This window comes from Ranitomeya variabilis, chromosome 4, assembly GCF_051348905.1.
Source record: "Ranitomeya variabilis isolate aRanVar5 chromosome 4, aRanVar5.hap1, whole genome shotgun sequence".
NCBI lineage: Eukaryota > Metazoa > Chordata > Amphibia > Anura > Dendrobatidae > Ranitomeya > Ranitomeya variabilis.
Window position 1 is genome coordinate 535,595,201 of NC_135235.1, and position 19,817 is coordinate 535,615,017.

The window sequence follows — 19,817 nt, forward strand, 5'->3', positions numbered from 1 at the left end:
ATATAGTGCTGCACAAACATTATGGCCCCCATATAGTGCTGCACAAACATTATGGCCCCCATATAGTGCTGCACAAACATTATGGCCCCCATATAGTGCTGCACAAACATTATGGCCCCCATATAGTGCTGCACAAACATTATGGCCCCCATATAATGCTGCACAAACATTATGGCCCCCACTGCACTGCATGCGCGGGCGGAACAGACGCTAGCGACGCACAAAAAACTTTTTTTGTGCCGACGGTCCGACGCAACATGACGCAACCGTCGCACGACAGTTGCGACGTGTGGCAATGCGTCGTACTGCGTCGCTAATTCAAGTCTATGGAGAAAAAATGCATCCTGCAAGCAATTTTGTAGGATGCGTTTTTTCTACAGAACGATGCATAGCAACGTGCAGTGCACGACGCTAGTGTGAAAGAGGCCTAAGATGCCCCATACAGATATTTGCCCCATTTGATGTTACTGCGATAAAAAAAATCACATACTCACCTCTCCGTCGCTCAGGCCCCCGGCACTTTCAATATTCCCCTGACTTCGTTCCAGCCGCCGCTCCATCTTCCGCCTCCTCTGCACTGACTTTAGGCAGAGGGCGCGCACTAACTACGTCATCGCGCACTCTGACCTCAGCGTCACTGCAGAAGACGGACCGGCGGCTTGAACGAGGAGCAGGTGAATATCGCTCAGTGCTCCCCTCCCCGTTATACTCACCTGCTCCTGGCGCGGTGCAGTCCCTGCTTCCCGGCGCTGCTGCTTCTTCCTGTACTGAGCGGTCATCGTTACCGCTCATTACAGTAATGAATATGCAGCTCCACCCCATGAGAGGTGGAGCCGCATATTCATTACTGTAATGAGCGGTACCATGTGACCGCTCAGTACAGGAAGAAGCAGCAGCGCCGGGCAGCCAGGGACTTGCAGGGACCGCGCCAGGAGTAGGTGAGTATAGTCAGCCCCCGCTCCCTGGCCCTGCCAACCCCCTCCTTGGACCGCCACATCATCAGGCGGCCCGTGGCGCACCCCTGTCGGCTGCGCCCGGGGCACATGCCCCGGCTGCCCCCCCCTGGATACGCCACTGCCTCTAATTCAGGGGTCAGGGGATCACAGCATTTGACTACAAACATGCCTGCACTGGTTGCATCTGCTTTCCAGTTAGGCTACTTTCACACTTCCGTCGTTTGGAATCTGTCACAATGCGTCGTTTTGGGAAAAAACGGATCCTGCAAATGTGCCCACAGGATGCGTTTTTTGCCAATAGACTTGTATCGCCGATGGATCGCGAAGTATGGCCATATGTCGCGTCCGTCGTGCACTGGATGCTTCGTGTTTTTCAAGGGAACGTTTTTCGTACGTCGGGTCCGCCATTTCCTACCGCGTGTGCGCGGCCGGAACTCCGCCCCCTCTTCCCCTGGACTTTACAATAGGCAGCGGATGCGTTGAAAAACTGCATCCGCTGCCCACGTTGTGCCAAATTTTCACAACGTGCGTCGGTACGTCGTGCCGACGCTTAGTGACGAACCCGTAGTGACGCAAGTGTGAAAGAACCCTAAGCTATGCAGATTTCTCCTGTTCATTGGTTGCAAGGGTTAAACACCCCAGCTTACTGCTTTGTTCCTAAAGCTTTCTGTCCTGAGTGATTTCAGCTGTTCTGATTTTCGCCACTCCTCTCTGGTATAAGTACTCACCTCTTAGCTTGGTTAGTTGCCAGTGATAGCTTGCTTTACCTTGGAATTGGTTGGAGCTGTGAGCCGTGGAAAGAAAAGTTGTTTAGGTGTCTTCTCCAGAAATTGTTGTTTGGAAGTTTGTCTGATGTCCTCTTTTTCCTTATCTCCTTTTTGGTTTGCCTCTCCCTTCCTTTTTCCTTAAATACCATAACTTAATCTGGGTGCGCTTTGTGTGATTGCCGTTTTCTTTTATGCTTGTCTGTTTCCCTTTGCGTCCTGCTGCCCCACGCAATAGCCAGAACAGTGCTTAGGGCTGACAGTGATTGTAATGCGGTCATTGCATGGGGTGAAAGATCTCATCTATGGACGTCAAGGAGCTCAGGGTTGCAAAGGTCAGAATTCAGGGGTGTCCCTCTAATCTTTCCCTAGTGGCAGTGCTCTCCTTCACATCTGTCTCACAATGCTCCATCTGGCTCCTTGGTGGAGCGCGACAGGAGGACATTGTACCAGGATGGGGGGCATATATTACTGAAAGGGTCCCAGGATGAAGAACATTACACCAGGAAAAGCACAGGATGGAGGACATTATACCAGGAAGGGGCCCATGATATATTACTGAAAGGAGCACAGGATAGGGGACATTATTACAGGATGGGGGACATGGTTACATGACAGGGTGCACACATATGCCTTCACAGGATCTGGATCACTACAAGGACCCATACATCTGACGAACATGCAGGTGGGGTCATAGCTCCAAATTTTGCACTCAGACCATAGGACTATAATAATTTATAATTACACAAGATTGCCTTGTGCAGGCATGTACTACGGAGGACAGAGAATGAACTTCAATCCAATATTGCAGCCAGCATGCAGCCGGCGGGTAAGGAAAGGGTGCATCAAACACCCGAAAACCCCGCCCTTAGGTCTAAAGATTGTTCCCTCCAAATTCTGGTGACAGTGTCCCTTTAAGGTTTCACACCAGTTTCGTGCAGCTCTGCCAAAATGGGTGGAGCTTTGGCAAAACAAGGGTAAGCTAAGAGCGCAATGTCACAGATAATCTACTTCATGACAAGCTGTTGCATTCCCTTATGCCAAAAATCGTCTTGACTGGAGTAAGATTTGTGGTGAGGAGCGCGTCATTTGTCAGAAGTGAATCAAAAGATTCTGGTGCCAACATGCCTATCAAAAACAATGTGAACAATGGTAGTCTTGATAAATCAGGGCCATAGATTGTCATCATCTCCATATTAAAAAATAATGTTATTCTTTTAAGGGTTCGTACTCATCTCTGAGGAAAACAGATGAGTGCAATCCGATAAAATAAATTGGATGGCACTCTGACCAATTTTAATCTATGAGTCCCTGCTCATCTGCGATTTTCTTCTCAGATCGGTATGAAAAAAAAATCGTGGCATGCTGCGACTGTCCCCATATCTAGGCGTAGGCTCGCCAATGCAAATCAATGGTTGTGATAAAAAGAAAAAAAGAAAACCGCACAGCATTCGGACCATGTGAGTGCCGTCCAATTTTTTACACACCGATGAGCTTTGAAAAGCCACCAATTTATCTGCCTCTTAGGCTATGTGCACACGTCAGGATTTCTGGCAGAAATTTTCCTGACAAAAACTGGACATTTCTGACAGAAATCCGCATGCATTTTTACCGCGATTTTACCACGTTTTTACAGCGTTTTTGATGCGTTTTTTCCCAATGCATAGAATAGCGGGAAAAACGCGAAAAAAACGCAAAATTAATGAATATGCTGCTTTTTTTAATGTGATGCGTTTTTTTCGTGGAAAAAAAACGCATCATGTGCACAAAAATTGCAGAATGCATTCTAAATGATAGCATGCATAATGCATGCATTTTTAATGAGTTTTTATAGCGTTTTTATAGCGAAAAAACCTGCACATACCTTTACAGTAAAATCACAGCATGGCAGGTTAGAATAGATTAGGTAGAATAGATATATACACACAGAACAGATAGATATAAAGATGTCAGTCACATAAACAATTATTACAGTGTTTGTGTAGTTTACTGTACATGTATTTTATTAATTACTATATTATTTTTAGTGATGAGCGAATATACTCATTGCTCGGGTCTTCCTGAGCACTCTCGGGTGTCCTCCGAGTATTTTTTACTGCTCGGAGATTTAGTTTTCCTCACCGCAGCTGAATGATTCACATCTCTTAGCCAGCTTGATTACATGTGGGGATTCCCTAGCAACCAGGCAACCCCCACATGTACTTATGCTGCTAACAGATGTAAATCATTCAGCTGCGGCGATGAAAACTAAATCTCCGAGCAGTAAAAAATACTCGGAGGTCACCGAGCATGCTCGAGAAATCTCGAGTAACGAGTATATTTGCTCATCTCATCACTAATTATTTTCTGAAAAAAAAGTGTAGATTCCCCGATATTTTGTTAACAAGCAGAGAGAAAGCAGACAGCTGGGGACAGATCTTTATAGCCTAGGAAGGGGGTAATACATATGGAGCTTCCCAGGCTGTTAATATCTGCTCATAGTTGTATACTTAGCCTTTACTGGTTATTAAAATGAGGGACTCCACCCCAAAAAAAAAGACATAGGGACTCCCTATAATTACTAACCAGCAAAGTCACATGTTAAAATCGCATTGCAAATGGATCGCATCCGCATGTATATCAGATGTCATTTGGATGCTAGGTGTTAAAAATCAGATTGTTCTCGCATGACACTTGTTCCACTTTTCTGGACCAAAATCGGACCGTTTTTGTTTTTTACTGTTATGGGTATGATCACCATTACTCTCTTGGCTATTAACTCTAACAGAGATAGCATCTGACAACAAATTTTTGCTTTCTTGGATTTTTTTAAGAGAATATGAATTATAACACCAAAACGTTTTCTCCACTCATAGTTAGTGGTTGGATGAAGCCGTTTATTGTCAGACTACTGTGTTTTCTCTTTTTAAATCATAATGACAACCCAGAACATCAAAATGACCATGATCAAAAGTTCACATACCCTGGTGATTTTGGCCTGATAACAGGCACAGAAGTTGTCGCAAATGGGTTTGAATGGCTACTAAAGGTAACATCCTCACCTGTGACCTGTTTGCTTGTAATCAGTGTGTGTGCATAAAAGCTGAGTGAGTTTCTGGGATCCAGACAGACTCTTGCGTCTTTCATGTGAGTCATGGAGAAAAAGTAAAAGAATTGTCAACGGATCTACGGGAAAAAATAGTTGAACTGTATACAGCATGAAAAGGATGCAAAAAGATATCCAAGGAATTGATAATGCCAGTCAGCAGCATTCAAACTGTGATTAACAAATGGAAAATCAGGGGCTCTGTAAAAACAAAACCACGGTCAGGTAGACCAACAGAAATGTCATCCACAACTGCCAGGAAAATTGGGATGCAAAGAAAAACCCACAAATAGCATCAGCTTAAATACAGGACTCTCTGAAAACTAGCGGTGTGGCTGTATCAAGATGCACAATAAGGAAGCACTTGAAGAAAAATGGGCTGCATGATTGAGTCGCCAGAAGAAAGCCATTACTGCACAAATGCCACAAAGTATCTAGCCTGCAATACGCAAAACAGCGCAGAGACAAGCCTCAAAACTTCTGAGTGAAGGTTCTGGAGTGGCCATCTCAGTCTCCTGACCTCAATGTCATTAAGCCACTCTGCGAGATTTCAAGCATGCAGTTCATGCTAGACAGCCCAGGAATGTACAAGAACTGGAGGCTTTTTGCCAAGAAGAGTGGGCAGCTTTACCATCTGAGAAAATAAAGAACCTCATCCACAACTACCACAAAAGACTTCAAGCTGTCATTGATGTTAGAGGGGGCAATACACGGTATTAAGAAATTGGGTATGTGAACTTTTGATCATGGTCATTTGTATGTTTTGGGTTGTCATTATGATTTAAAAAGAGAAAACACAGTAGTTTGACAATAAATGGCTTCACTCAACCACTAACCATGAGTGGAGACAAAGTTTTGCTGTTATCTTTCATATTCTCTGAAAAAAGGGCAAGAAAGCAAAAATTCTGCCGGGGTATGTAAACTTTTGAGCACAACTGTCTATATATTGTGGTAGAGCGGCTCTCTCTGCTGTACACAGAGGTATAATGGGAACACTGTCTCTTTAAGAAGGTGCTTGGTTTGTTGAAGATAGCATAAACCAAGCTTTTGTAAAGCAACACAGCCCTCTGGGCAAAACAGTAAAACAAAGAAAGAAAGAGAAACACAGTCCTTTTCCTAACAAGGATCAGCATATCAGGAAAGCATACACTTTCCTGGAGTGCTCTCTCTCCAGACTCCTCCTGAACACTGAAAGCTCTGCCAGTCAGCCATTTAAACCTAAACTTTGTGACTCTTCCATCATGTGACTATAATTATATGATTCTGACATCACACAGGTCCTGGCAGATATGCAGGGGGAGATACGTGGACATTCTCCCTCCCACTCTATGAATGTCCATTAAAGCCAGCCCATCATATAACTTTATATAAACCGCCCCAACACGCAGTGTGCTGGAGGAAACTATTCTGGTTTTACATCACTGGCGCAGTCATGCGCAGTGACACGTATCTCCCCTCCATCACTTCACCAGTGACTCTGTCACTATATATATATATATATATATATATACACTGTATATATATTATATATACACTGCACATTTTGTATTACATATAGCAGCAAAATGATGACCAGATGATAATTAGCTTTAGCATTACTTGTGTGGCTTGCCCTGGTGAAATATATTTTGCACCCCCTGGTGTGTTTGATTTCAAGCGTTTTGGCCATGTTTTATTGACGTCAGAACTACAGATATGTCAGCTAGTAAGGCCTCATTCAGACTTATGTTTTTGTAAACATGGACCAATGTGATCCAAGTGTGACCCAATTTTTTGAAGCATTCATCGACTTATATTACTTATTTTGATCCAACCCTCAAATTAAAATCAGACATGTCTCCATGATTGTCCGCTGACAACTCGGTCAGCAAAGCATCATTCATGTGAATGACCCATAGACTATCATAGGTACGAGTGTGATCCGTGCAAACTGCAGATAGGCCTCAATCAGACGTCTGATTTTAGTGCTGTTATCTGGCCAGACACCACGTGTGAATAGACCTAACACTAGGGTTTGTCATTTTCATACAGATGAAAATAGCATTGGGCATGAAAAGATGGCTTGTTCTGTTTACTCCCTGCTTTGAATGCATTAGACTATCTGTATGAATATTACTTTATCTGCTGATGCTCACTGTGTATTGTATTGTTTGATAGCAATAATAATATGAAATTCTGATGGCACTGGAAGGCTATATCCACCTTCTAAGCCATGTTTTTTTTATTGTTACAATGCTTTGAAAATGAAAAATAAAGCAACTCTGATCATAGTCTTGATGAAAAATCTCCTGTTGTTGAAATCTACTCCTGCAGTTATGGTGCCTGCCTGTTGGAATAAAGCTTATTAATGTATATATTGCAGCAACTACTGTTTAGTACTGTTTAATAGTGCATGAGTTTCTGTCTCCAGCAATAGTGTTGTATTGCCAATGATTCACTGTAAAAAAAAAACAACCAGGAAGTTCCTGCTCACTGTGTGAGGATTGACCCGTAGAAGCGCTATAGCAACGCGAAACGGCCGTCGTCAGCACCTGCACACTCCTGCCCTCACACTTATGGGCCATGAAGACTTTTTAATCGTAACTGAATAAAGGATAAATTTTAAGGATCGGTGAGTGCTACCTATTTTTCTTTCCTCTGATGGACAGTATTCACATGATTTTTCTGAGGCGCACCCGAGATCCCAAGGCACAGCTCTAGTCTGTGTACTGCACTTCAGGCGTACGGACCCAGTGAAGCCGGCGGTGCTGTCTACTTTTTGTACTTGACACAGTGGATATACAATACAGACCAAAAGTTTGGCCACACCTTCTCATTTAAAGTTTTTTCTGTATTTTCATGACTATGAAAATTGTACATTCACACTGAAGGCATCAAAACTATGAATTAACACATGTGGAATTATATACTTAACCAAAAAGTGTGAAACAACTGAAAATATGTCTGACATTCTATGTCTGATATTCTAGGTTCTTCAAAGTAGCCACCTTTTGCTTTGATGACTGCTTTGCACACTCTTGGCATTCTCTTGATGAGCTTCAAGAGGTAGTCACCGGGAATGGTCTTCCAACAATCTTGAAGGAGTTCCCAGAGATGCTCAGCACTTGTTGGCCCTTTTGCCTTCACTCTGTGGTCCAGCTCACCCCAAACCATCTCAATTGGGTTCAGGTCTGGTGACTGTGGAGGCCAGGTCATCTGGCGTAGCACCCCATCACTCTCCTTCTTAGTCAAATAGCCCTTACACAGCCTGGCGGTGTGTTTGGTGTCATTGTCCTGTTGAAAAATAAATGAAGGGCCAACTAAAGGCAAACTGGATGGAATAGCATGCCTCTGCAAGATGCTGTAGTAGCCATGCTGGTTCAGTATGCCTTCAATTTTCAATAAATCCCCAACAGTGTCACCAGCAAAGCACCCCCACACCATCACACCTCCTCCTCCATGCTTCATGGTGGGAACCAGGCATGTAGAGTCCATCCATTCACCTTTTCTGCGTTGCACAAAGACACGGTGGTTGGAACCAAAGATCTCGAATTTGGACTCATCAGACCAAAGCACAGATTTCCACTGGTCTAATGTCCATTCCTTGTGTTCTTTAGCCCAAACAAGTCTCTTCTGCTTGTTGCTTGTTCTTAGCAGTGGTTTCCTAAGAACTATTTTACCATGAAGGCCTGCTGCACAAAGTCTCCTCTTAACAGTTGTTGTAGAGATGTGTCTGCTGCTAGAATTCTGTGTTGCATTGACCTGGTCTCTAATCTGAGCTGCTGTTAACCTGCGATTTCTGAAGCTGGTGACTCGGATAAACTTATCCTCAGAAGCAAAGGTGACTCTTGGTCTTCCTTTCCTGGTGCGGTCCTCATGTGAGCCAGTTTCTTTGTAGCGCTTGATGGTTTTTGCCACTGCACTTGGGGACACTTTCAAAGTTTTCCCAATTTTTCGGACTGACTGACCTTCATTTCTTAAAGTAATGATGGCCACTCATTTTTCTTTACTTAGCTGCTTTTTTCTTGCCATAATACAAATTCTAACTGTCTATTCAGTAGGACTATCAGCTGTGTATCCACCAGACTTCTGCTCAACACAACTGATGGTCCCAACCCCATTTATAAGGCTAGAAATCCCACTTATTAAACCTGACAGGGCACACCTGTGAAGTGAAAACCATTCAAGTTGACCAGCTCTTGAAGCTCATCAAGAGAATGCCAAGAGTGTGCAAAGCAGTCATCAAAGCAAAAGGAGGCTACTTTGAAGAACCTAGAATATAAGACATATTTTCAGTTGTTTCACACTTTTTTGTTAAGTATATAATTCCACATGTGTTAATTCATAGTTTTGATGCCTTCAGTGTGAATGTACAATTTTCATAGTCGTAAAAATACAGAAAAATCTTTAAATGAGAAGGTGTGTCCAAACTTTTGGTCTGTACTGTATACTGTATCTACATACACACACACATCGTACATACACACACATACCATATATACATACACACATATACCGTACAAACATACGATACATACAAACACTTATATACACATATAGTATATACAAACTGTACACACATATACATACACCATATAGACATACACACACATATACCGTACATACACAGAAACACACATATACCATACATTCATGCACACATATATACCATACATTCATACACACGTATGCCATACATACATACATACAAATATATCGTACATACACACACATATACCATACATACACAAACACTTATATACACATAGTATACACATACTGTACACACATACTGTTAGGGCTGGCGGAACACACCGAATAAATATAAAGATAGTAAAAGGTGCATTCGCAGCCCGGGGTCCACCGTGCAGAGATGGGACCTGCTGCTGGGTAATGGCGGCACTATATGGCGGTACTACGCCAGAATAAACGCGGGTTCCGTCACCCAGTATGAACTGATGCGAACTCTGTTGCTTCACAGAGTCGCAGGGAAACAAAAGAAACGCTGTGCCCTGTTAGCAGTCACAGGGTGCAGCAGATGGATGCTAGTGGGTTCCCTGAAATTCACCCCAACTATGCTGGTGATTGATCTTGCTCTGACCCTCAGTGGCTTTTGAGCCCATGCCTGATGACGCCCTGAGTCAGATGCTGAGATCAAGCGGGAGTTCCCACCTTACACTGGCCGGTTGTCAGGACTAATTAAAGATAACCACACAGAGTGCGTACAGCGCCGTTCTGGCGGATGCCACTATCCACCCTAACTAGGGCTAGGAAAGCGCACTAACTGCGCATGGCGCCACACTGGCGGTCACTGCTGGTTACATGCAGTAAGGATCGTGCTCTTGTGTTTAGGATAGCACTGTCAGACGCTAGGTAGCTCCAACGTTCGTGAGCATTCAACAACACTAGGAATGGGAATGATTAAAGAGCAATCACCAGAACAGGCATACATCCACACACACACGATAACAGGTTTATACTAGCGCATGGAAACCTTTTATAGCTGTAGCTCTCCAGGACCTTCCTAGTGGTCCAATAGGAGCTGCCAGAGGACCTGAGCATGTGACCCCCGAACACCAATGAGAGGTCTTCTCTTGGGCATGCTCAGAAGAAGAAAAGCAGGACTTAGTCCCAGGAGCGCCTGCTAGCCACTGATCAGTGCTGGGTATAATGGCTGAACCTGGAAGGGCAGCAATAACCAAACACACAGTATCTGCCTGAGTCAGGCGCTGGGACCGACGTCTCTGCTGAGCAGGGTCCAATGCGGCTGGAGGAGAATGAGAGACTGCAGCGGAGGTGGTTCGAGATTCCCCCTGTGCAGCGGCTGGAACTCGACACCTAACACATACATATCCAATAACTGTACAGACATACACCATATATACAGTGGGTGTGGAAAGTATTCAGGCCCCTTTAAATGTTTCATTGCAGCCATTTGGTAAATTCAGGAAAGATCATTTTTTTCTTATTAATGTACACTCTGCATCCCCATCTTGACTGAAAAAAAAAACAGAAATGCAGTAATTTTTGCAAATTTATTAAACAAGTAAAACTTAAATATCACAACGTCAAAGTATTCAGACCTTTTGCTCAGTATTGAGTAGAAGCACCCTTTTGAGCTAGTACAGCCATGAGTTTTCTTGGGAATGATGCAACAAGTTTTTCACACCTGGATTTGGTGATCCTCTGCCATTCTTCCTTGCAGATCCTCTCCAGTTCCTTCAGGTTGGATGGTGAACGTTGGTGGACAGCCATTTTCAGGTCTTTCCAGAGATGCTCAATTGGGTTTAGGTCAGTGCTCTGTCTGGGCCAGTCAAGAATGGTCACAGAGTTGTTCTGAAGCCACTCCTTTGTTATTTCAACTGTGTGCTTAGGGTCATTGTCTTGTTGGAAGGTGAACTTTCGGCCAAGTCTGAGGTCCAGAGCACTATGGAAGAGGTTTTCATCCAGGATATCTCTGTAATTGGCTGCATTCATGTTTCCTTCATTGACAATCAGTCTTCCTGTCCCTGCAGCTGAAAAACACCCCTATAGCATGATGCTGCTACCACAATGTTTCAATGTTGGGATTGTTTTGGGCAGGTGATGAGCAGTGCCTGGTTTTCTCCACACATACCGCTTAGAATTATCACCAAAAAGGTCTATCTTCATCTCAATAGAACAGAGAAAAATGGAGTTCATGTCCAGAAAGTTTACATAAATATTTTATTATGTTACAAAAAATACCCAGTAGGTTTACCAACAATATATGAACAATACATAGAAGTAAAAAATCAAGACAATTAGAGATGTAGGGTGCTACCCTACATCTCTAATTGTCTTGATTTTTTACTTCTATGTATTGTTCATATATTGTTGGTAAACCTACTGGGTATTTTTTGTAACATAATAAAATATTTATGTAAACTTTCTGGACATGAACTTCATTTTTCTCTGTTCTATTGTATTGGCTTTAGGAGTGTCCGTATTATACTAAACATGTCCTCCTGGTAGACTCCCCCACTGTGGTTGTGAGTATGTGGAGGAATGTTTTACTGTTTTCTTTCATCTTGGGCTTGTTTTACTATCTTCATCTCATCAGACCATAGAATCATATTTCTCATAGTCTGGGAGTCCTTCATGTGTTTTTTAGCAAACTCTATGCGGGCTTTCATATGTTTTGAACTTAGGAGAGGCTTTAGTCAGGCCACTCTGCCATAAAGGCCAAACTGGTGGAGGGCTGCAGTGATAGTTGATTTTGTGGAACTTTCTCCCATCTACCTACTGCATCTCTGGAGCTGAGCCACAGTGATCTTGGGGTTCTTCTTTACCTCTCTTACCAAGGCTCTTCTCCCACGATTGCTCAGTTTAGCTGGGCGGCCAGGTCTAGGAAGACTTCTGGTGGTCCCAAACTTCTTCCATTTAAGGATTATGGAGGCCACTGTGCTCTTAAGAACCTTGAGTACTGCAGAAATTCTGTGGTAACCTTGGCGAGATCTGTGCCTCGCCGCAATTCTGTCTGAGCTCCTTGGCCAGATCCTTTCACCTCATGATTCTCATTCGGTCTGACATGCACTGTGAGCTGTGAGGTCTTATATAGACAGGTGTGTTCCTTTCCAAATCAAGTCCTATCAGTTTTGTTATAAATAGCTGGACTCCAATGAAGGAGTAGAACCATCTCAAGGAGGATCACAAGGAAATGGACAGCATGTGACTTAAATTTGAGTGTCTGAGCAAAGGGTCTGAATACTTATGACCATGTGATACTTCAGTTTTTTGTTTTTATTAAATTTGCAAAGATTACTACATTTCTGTTTTTCTTTCAGTCAAGATGGGGTGCAGAGTGTACATTAATATGAAAAAAATTAACATTTTTGAATTTACCAAATGGCTGCAATGAAACAAAGAGTGAACAATTTAAAGGGGTCTGAATACTTTCCATACCCACTGTACATGCATACACACACATATACCGTACATACATACACAGATACATACACATACAGTGGGGAAAAAAACTATTTAGTCAGCCACCAATTGTGCAAGTTCTCCCACTTAAAAAAGAGAGAGGCCTGTAATTGACAAAATAGGTAGACTACAACTATGAGAGTCAAAATGAAAAAACAAATCCAGAAAATCACCTTGTCTGATTTGGCATGATTTATTTTGCAAATTATATTGGAAAATAAGTATTTGGTCACTAACAAAAGTTTATCTCAATATTTTGTTATTTATCTTTTGTTGGCAATGACATAGGTCAAACATTTTCTGTAAGTCTTCACATGGTTGGCACACACTGTTGGTGGTATGTTGGCCCATTCCTCCATGCAGATCACTAGAGCAGTGATGTTTTGGGCCTGACGCTGGGAAACACAGACTTTCAACTCCCTCCAAAGGTTTTCTATGGGGTTGAGATCTGGAGACTGGCTAGGCTACTCCAGGACCTGCTTATGCTTTTTATAAAGCCAGTCCTTCATTGCCATGGTGGTATGCTTGGGATCATTATCATGTTGAAAGATCCCATCCAAGTTTCATCCTCAATGCCCTTGCTGATGGAGGAAGGTTTGCACTCAAAATCTCATGATACATGGCCCTATTCATTCTTTCATGTACACGGATCAGTCGTACTTGTCCTTTTGCAGAGAAACAGCCCCAAAGCATGATGTTGGCACCCCCATGCTTCACAAAAGGTATGGTGGTCTTTGGATGCAACTCAGCATTCTGTCTCCTCCAAACACGACGAGTTTTGTTTCTACTAAACAGTTCTAATTTGGTTTCATCAGGCCATATGAAATTCTCCCAATACACTTCTGGATAATCCAAATGCTCTCTAACATACTTCAGATGGGCCCGGACATGTACTGACTTAAGCAGGGGGACACGTCTGGCACTGCAGGATCTGAGTCCCTGGCAGCGTAGTGTGATACTGATGGTAGCCTTTGTTACAGTGGTCCCAGATCTATGCAGGTCATTCACTGGGTCCCCCTGTGTGGTTCTGGGATTCTTACTCATCGTTCTTGTGATCATTTTGACCCCACGGGGTGAGAACTTGCATGGAACCCCAGATTGAGGGAGATTATCAGTGGTCTTGTATGTCATCCTTTTTCTTATTATTGCTCCCACAATTTGTTTCCATCACACCAAGCGGCTTGCCTATTGCAGATTCAGTCTTCCCTGCCTGGTGCAGGGCTACAATTTTATTTTGGGTGTCCTTTGACAGCTCTTTGGTCTTCACCATGGTGGAGTTTGGATTGTGGCTGTTTGGGGTTGTGGACAGGTATGTTTTATACTGATAACAAATTCAAACAGTTGCCATTACTACAGGTAATGAGTGGAGGACAGGGGAGCCTCTTAAAGAAGAAGTTACAGGTCTTGCATTTTTTAGGTTACCAAATACTTATTTTCCAACATAATTTTCAAAATAAATCTTGCCAAATCAAACAGGGTGATTTTCTGGATTTGTTTTCTCATTTTGATTCTCATGGTTGTGGTCTACCGTTCTATGATGTCACTTACAGGCCTCTCTCATCTTTTTAAATGCAAGAACTTGCACAATTGATGGCTGAGAAAGGCTACGTTCACATTAGCGTTGTGCGACGCAGCGTCGGGCGCCACTGCGTCGCCGCATGCGTCATGCACCCCTATATTTAACATGGGGGCGCATGGACATGCGTTGCATTTGCGTTTTGTGACGCATGCGTCGCTGCGGCGCACGCATCAGGGCGCACAGGACGCAGCAAGTTGCATTTTTTGTGCGTCCAAAATCAAGCAAAAAAAGGACGCATGCGTCACAAAACGCTGCGTTGTGCATGCATTCACATTTGCGTTGTGCGTTGCGTCGCCGACGCTGCGGCGCACAACGCAAATGTGAACGTAGCCTAAATACTTTTTTCCCCCACTTTTCCCCTACTGTATACCATACATACATACATACACACATATACCGTACATACATACACACACACATATACCGTACATACAGATGCACACATACATTCACACACATAGATACACACATATACATACATTATACTGTACATACATACACATATGTACATATACAAACACACACATATTAATCTATGATATCAGATGTTCTGTTCAGATGAGCTATGGAGGAGATCAGCCTCATAGCTCAGAGATCAGCTTGAGAGGACTGCACGGCCCACTGTTGGGAACATAGAGCAGAGAGGTTTTTTAGCTCCCTGCTGTGGCTGTGCTGTCCACTGAAGTGAGCCCTCCTCACCCGACCTCTTCTCTGTGAGATGCTGCAGCCTGCTAGGAATGGCACAGTGGAGGGAGCAGAAGACCCACTGTAAGTCCTATTCTTCCTCCAATGTTGTCCCCTACGTCCTGTGCTGTGTGCCCGGGCCCCCTGACTACAGATGAGCACTCACCATTGGGATGCTCCATGCAGGAGGACAGAGACGGCAGCCAGTGAGCATTCTCATCAGTCTGGTGGGGAAAGCGTTCATTGGCCAGCGTCTCTCCCTGCATGACATGCAGGCTCGGACTGGCCTATAGGGTAAGAGGGGAATCCCCCGATGGGCCCCTGTGCAGATCTGGACCCCCAACCCCACTGTGTGGGCAGTACTTGTCATAATTCACTTGATTCACTCTGTACAGAAAAAAGCAGCATCTCATCATTCATTCACTAAACTTCCCAGTTTATTGTTATATAGAGATATTGGTAAATTTGTCAAGGTGGGTCGTGTAATATTTGTATGCAGGTGAAATCTTGGCCCACCCAAAGTCAATGTTACTGGAGGGCCCTCGGCACCACAGTCCGACACCGATGACATGCCTCCTTTTTGAACTCCTGCGCTGTGTGCAGCACTCTCTCCCCGGCTCTGGTATCCACATGATTACGGGAGGGAGTGAGAGGGTCCAGTGCTGCATGACACCAGGCCCCACTCACTCCCGCCCATAATCTTGACTCAGTGGCCCCATAGTGGCTGCAAACTCTGCTGCCATGGGCAGTACGCGGGGCCTCCCCTCCACCTCCGGGCCCCGGTGCAGTTCCACCGGCTGTATGTCTGCCCCTGTGATGTACAGTCTGTCTATAGTCTGCAACTACTTACAGGACAGTTTTATTTGCAAAGCACGTTATGAGTCAGGGTTGTTGTTAGCATCTGACACGTGAGGTTCATCCCTGGGATTTTCCAGAAACCCCAGATCTTTGTCGAGCTCCACGTCCTCATTGCGCAGAAAACTGGGTGCAGAGTATTGTGCCCCATAAGAGACATCACATACTAGGGCTAAAGCAGCCAATGAAGATGGAAAAGAGGCAACAGGCGATCAGACTGATCAGAACAATTCCTGGAGTATGTGTCTCACCACTATGGAATAGGTGGGGCCACAATATAAGCATCAGGAGTAGCACCATTGGAATGTGTGTGTAGAGTCGTTCCCCACTTGAGGGTCACGCCATGAGTTGAATCTAGCAACAGCTACAGAGAGAGCACCTCAAAAAGTCATATTTTGGGCAGCACGGTGACTGAGTTGTTAGCACTATTGCAGCACTGGGGTCCTAAGTTGAAATCCCCCAAGGACAACATCTGCATGCAGCTTGTATGTATGGGTTTCTTTGGTTTTCCACTTGGTACTCTGATTACTGGTAAGGAATTTAGATTGCGAGTCCCATTGGGACTTCGCAGTATGTTATATTTTACTATATAAGCAAGCCTAATAAATCAGTGGTCAGTGTTACTTTAGGGGAATGCTGTGTGGCACTTTACAGGAACTCTAAAATTATTATTTTGAGATGAATTATGTGGGCACTATACTGGGGGCAATGTGGGAGTAATGTGCTTGAGTGCCATAGAAGGCGCTCTACGGGCACTCTGGTTAGCACTATGGCTGAACCCTTAATGGTTTTTGGCTTTTGACTCGGATTTGACTTATTTTTGTTGGCAACATCTTGTTCTGGGTATTGTATGAAGCACCAATTACTGCTAGGGCCATAATCCATGCACTGTTGTTTTCTGGGACACTATTACTGATTGAGGGCAAAAGCTACTCAGCAGTTTTTTTAGGGGGAAGGATGTGGCACCTATGCAGATGGGGAGTTTATGTTCAGAAGGTAAAGCAGATGATGGAAATGTGAGGCACTTAAGATGTCATGGGCAATGATCATTGCAAAAATGAAACGTGGCTAGAAGAGATGCAAGCGTGGAAACTAGGCATATAACTACTGTGCTATTGAGAAAATAAGATTTCTTGACCCCTTTTAGCACTCCAGAAATCACTATATGAGGCATTAAAGGACTTCTATCAGAGGATGGCCCTCTTAGGCCATCTATACATCGGCTTTTAAAGTATGGTTTTCACTGTAACGTTGCAGCCCTTATAGGTGGAATATACACCTAAGAAACATTTATGGTTTATGCCTTCAAATGTCTCAGATGTGTACACTCCTTAAGTATTACTCCATAAGTCCTATGCTCCCCCCGAACCCTAACTCCGGTCTACTGCCTGTATGGCGCGCACACCCTAGTTCAGTGGTAAACCACAGGCTTCAAAACAGCTGCCCTTCTATTGTTTTGCTTGATGTTGAAAAACAGCCATGTATATCACACCTAGAAGGAACACAACGGTGCCCCTCATTAGTGGATAAACCTATGGGAATGCTGGCTGCACAGAGTAAAACACTTTCAAAAGGTTAATGTTGTTTTTCAATAAAGCCCAGGTCATGCAATCTCTTTGATCTCCAATGTTGGAAATATTTTTGACTCCAGCAAATAAACATTAATTTTTCCTCCTCCATGCTTTCCATGGGTTTGAGAATTCCTACAGAAATTAGTATTAAATCCTTACAAGTTGAGTATGTCACATATACTTGGCTTTACGGTTTTATTCTGATTTTATATCTCTTTCTCAATTTAGTAGATAATTGCTTTAAAAATCTACTGGTTGCTCTTCGAAACAGAATGTTTATCTCCATTCATGCTGGACATATAACAGTACCAGCTTGGAGTCCATGCACTCTGCAAAGTATGGTGGTATACAAAGTTCTAAAATTCCTTGTTATTGACCTACAGGCACTTTTATTATTGCTGTATTGTGCCACCATAAAGCACAATATTATCTCCCTTAGCAATGCTTCTAATGAGAATACCTCCATATTAAAACATGTACTGGAAGGGGACACATTTGTTCATCTGAATTCTTCTAAATTGTAAGGTAAGTATCACAAACCGTAGGTTTAATATTGAAAGCCTGAACCTATTCTTGAGGGTCAGAGAACCTCCTTGAAAAGATGAGTTCTGGATGTGAAGTCATTTATTTAAAAAGTATCTACCCCAGTGGCTCAAAAGCAGGGCTGGGATGTACTACTTGTAAAAACTGGACAGGGTGTCAGTCTACCTGGGGCATTTAGAACTTGCATCCCCCCACCCCACACTATATCATTCTCTTTAATAGTAGAATGTACCATAAATGGCAAAAGTCAACGTAAAGCTTTTTATAGCATCCTATAATTCTAGCTTGTTTTGGGTTGAATGGTTGTGCAGATTTTTGGCACAGAGCTTGGTAATGACAACTATGTTACATCAAGGTCACTTTATGTGGATAATACATTTGCCAAAATAAGATTAATATATACTGGTCCTTCTTCAGTCTCCGTCATTGACTCACATATGCATATGACCCTAGAAGACAGGAGGGCATTACGGCCTACCATGCAATAAAAAAATGACATGATATGGATACCTTACGATGAATAAAAGATGAAGAACCTGTGATATCTCACCTGATTTTCGAGTTCAGCAATGGTCTTCCAATGGTGACTGCTGTCTCGGTATGCCACCCGTTTCTCAGAAACCTGTTGGATCTGTAGTTCAAGTTTGTGGTTGGACTCTTCCAGTGTCTTTACTTTTTCAAGATATGAAGCCAGACGACTGTTCAAACCTATCAAGACATCTTTCTGGTTTGGACTGAAAACGTTTCCACTGGCCATGGTATCCACATGGCTCAGCCTGCATCCATTATCTTGGAGTTTTCTTCTCAATCCTAAAGCATCAAATCGTCTGAAAGACATAGGGTAAGATGTAGGTTTAGAAGAATCCCCACATGACATGAGTGCAGACCTACTACTGTAGGGCATGGTGACTCTCTAATGTGTGATTAACCAGCTCCCATAGTAACCTGAAATAAGGAAGTCTCGTGGCTTTACTTTAACTGCATATTATTGGCTTAGCCTGTGAACCATGTCTCGCGGCTCAGATTTCACTCACCTTGGGCTCCAAATAATCTTTTCCCTGCTATTTATTTTCCTTAATTTGACTTGCGGGATCGGCAGCTCTGCAGTACAAGATTACTTGCAGAACAGCTTTTCTTTGGCTTGGCAGAAAATTAAGGGGGTTGTGAGAAATTCCTGAAATGCCAGGGGCTATAAAGATAGTAAATACAGTACCTGATATACATACACATACTCAAGGGGTTAAACTGACTCACCAGAAGAAGTATAGGAAGACGTTCCCTCGGGTCAAGTCATGTTGACTCTGGACCAGGAGGCACAGAGAATAATGGAGCCCATTCTTATGTTCTGTGTAGCCGGATTGTCTCACCTGTGCCTCTACTCATGAGGTATGACCGCCTCGAAATACCTTCAGACTGTGAGAACTAACAGGACAGGAATGACTGGGAAGCAGTCCAGGGTTCCTGTTTTTCTTGAGTACATGGCTTATTATTTACAGAGTATACTAATTACCGTACTATTCCGATTAGAGATTTTCTTTCTCTACTTTTTGTAGACATTGAAAGAGCATAATAATGAGCAAATATGCAGCTGTTCAGACTTGTGCAAACATTAATCTGACACTAATACAGAGATGAGCGGTGCTGCGCTGGTGCACTGGTAAAGAGAACCTGTAATCTGACGAAAAATGGCAAGGTTCTGCTACGAATTTATTCCTGCTACTCCCCTTAATATTAGCTTTTTTATCCACCACAGTTCCAGAGCTTTGGGCAATTTTATTTAGTGCAATTATTTTGGTGTTACCAATGGAGCATTGCTAACAGCATTCTCTGACCGGTCATGGGATTAACTTGCCC

General features: G+C 43.4%; 1 protein-coding gene across 7 annotated transcripts in view; it reads right to left on the reverse strand.

Moving 5' to 3' along the window:
* Positions 1–19,401, reverse strand: part of LOC143765604 (keratin, type I cytoskeletal 13-like) — a 64,843-nt gene extending 45,442 nt beyond the window's left edge. For 3 of the 7 annotated variants that reach the window (XM_077252446.1, XM_077252444.1, XM_077252443.1), the window contains exon 1: positions 18,514–18,888. In XM_077252446.1, the coding sequence (XP_077108561.1) occupies positions 18,514–18,867 (354 nt within the window). In that variant the 5' untranslated portion in view covers positions 18,868–18,888. Of the gene's footprint in view, positions 1–18,513; positions 18,889–18,997; positions 19,081–19,176 lie in introns of those variants that run through there. The other 4 variants (XM_077252447.1, XM_077252449.1, XM_077252445.1 and 1 more) reach the window with 4 other exon arrangements.
* Positions 19,402–19,817: the final 416 nt, after the last annotated feature.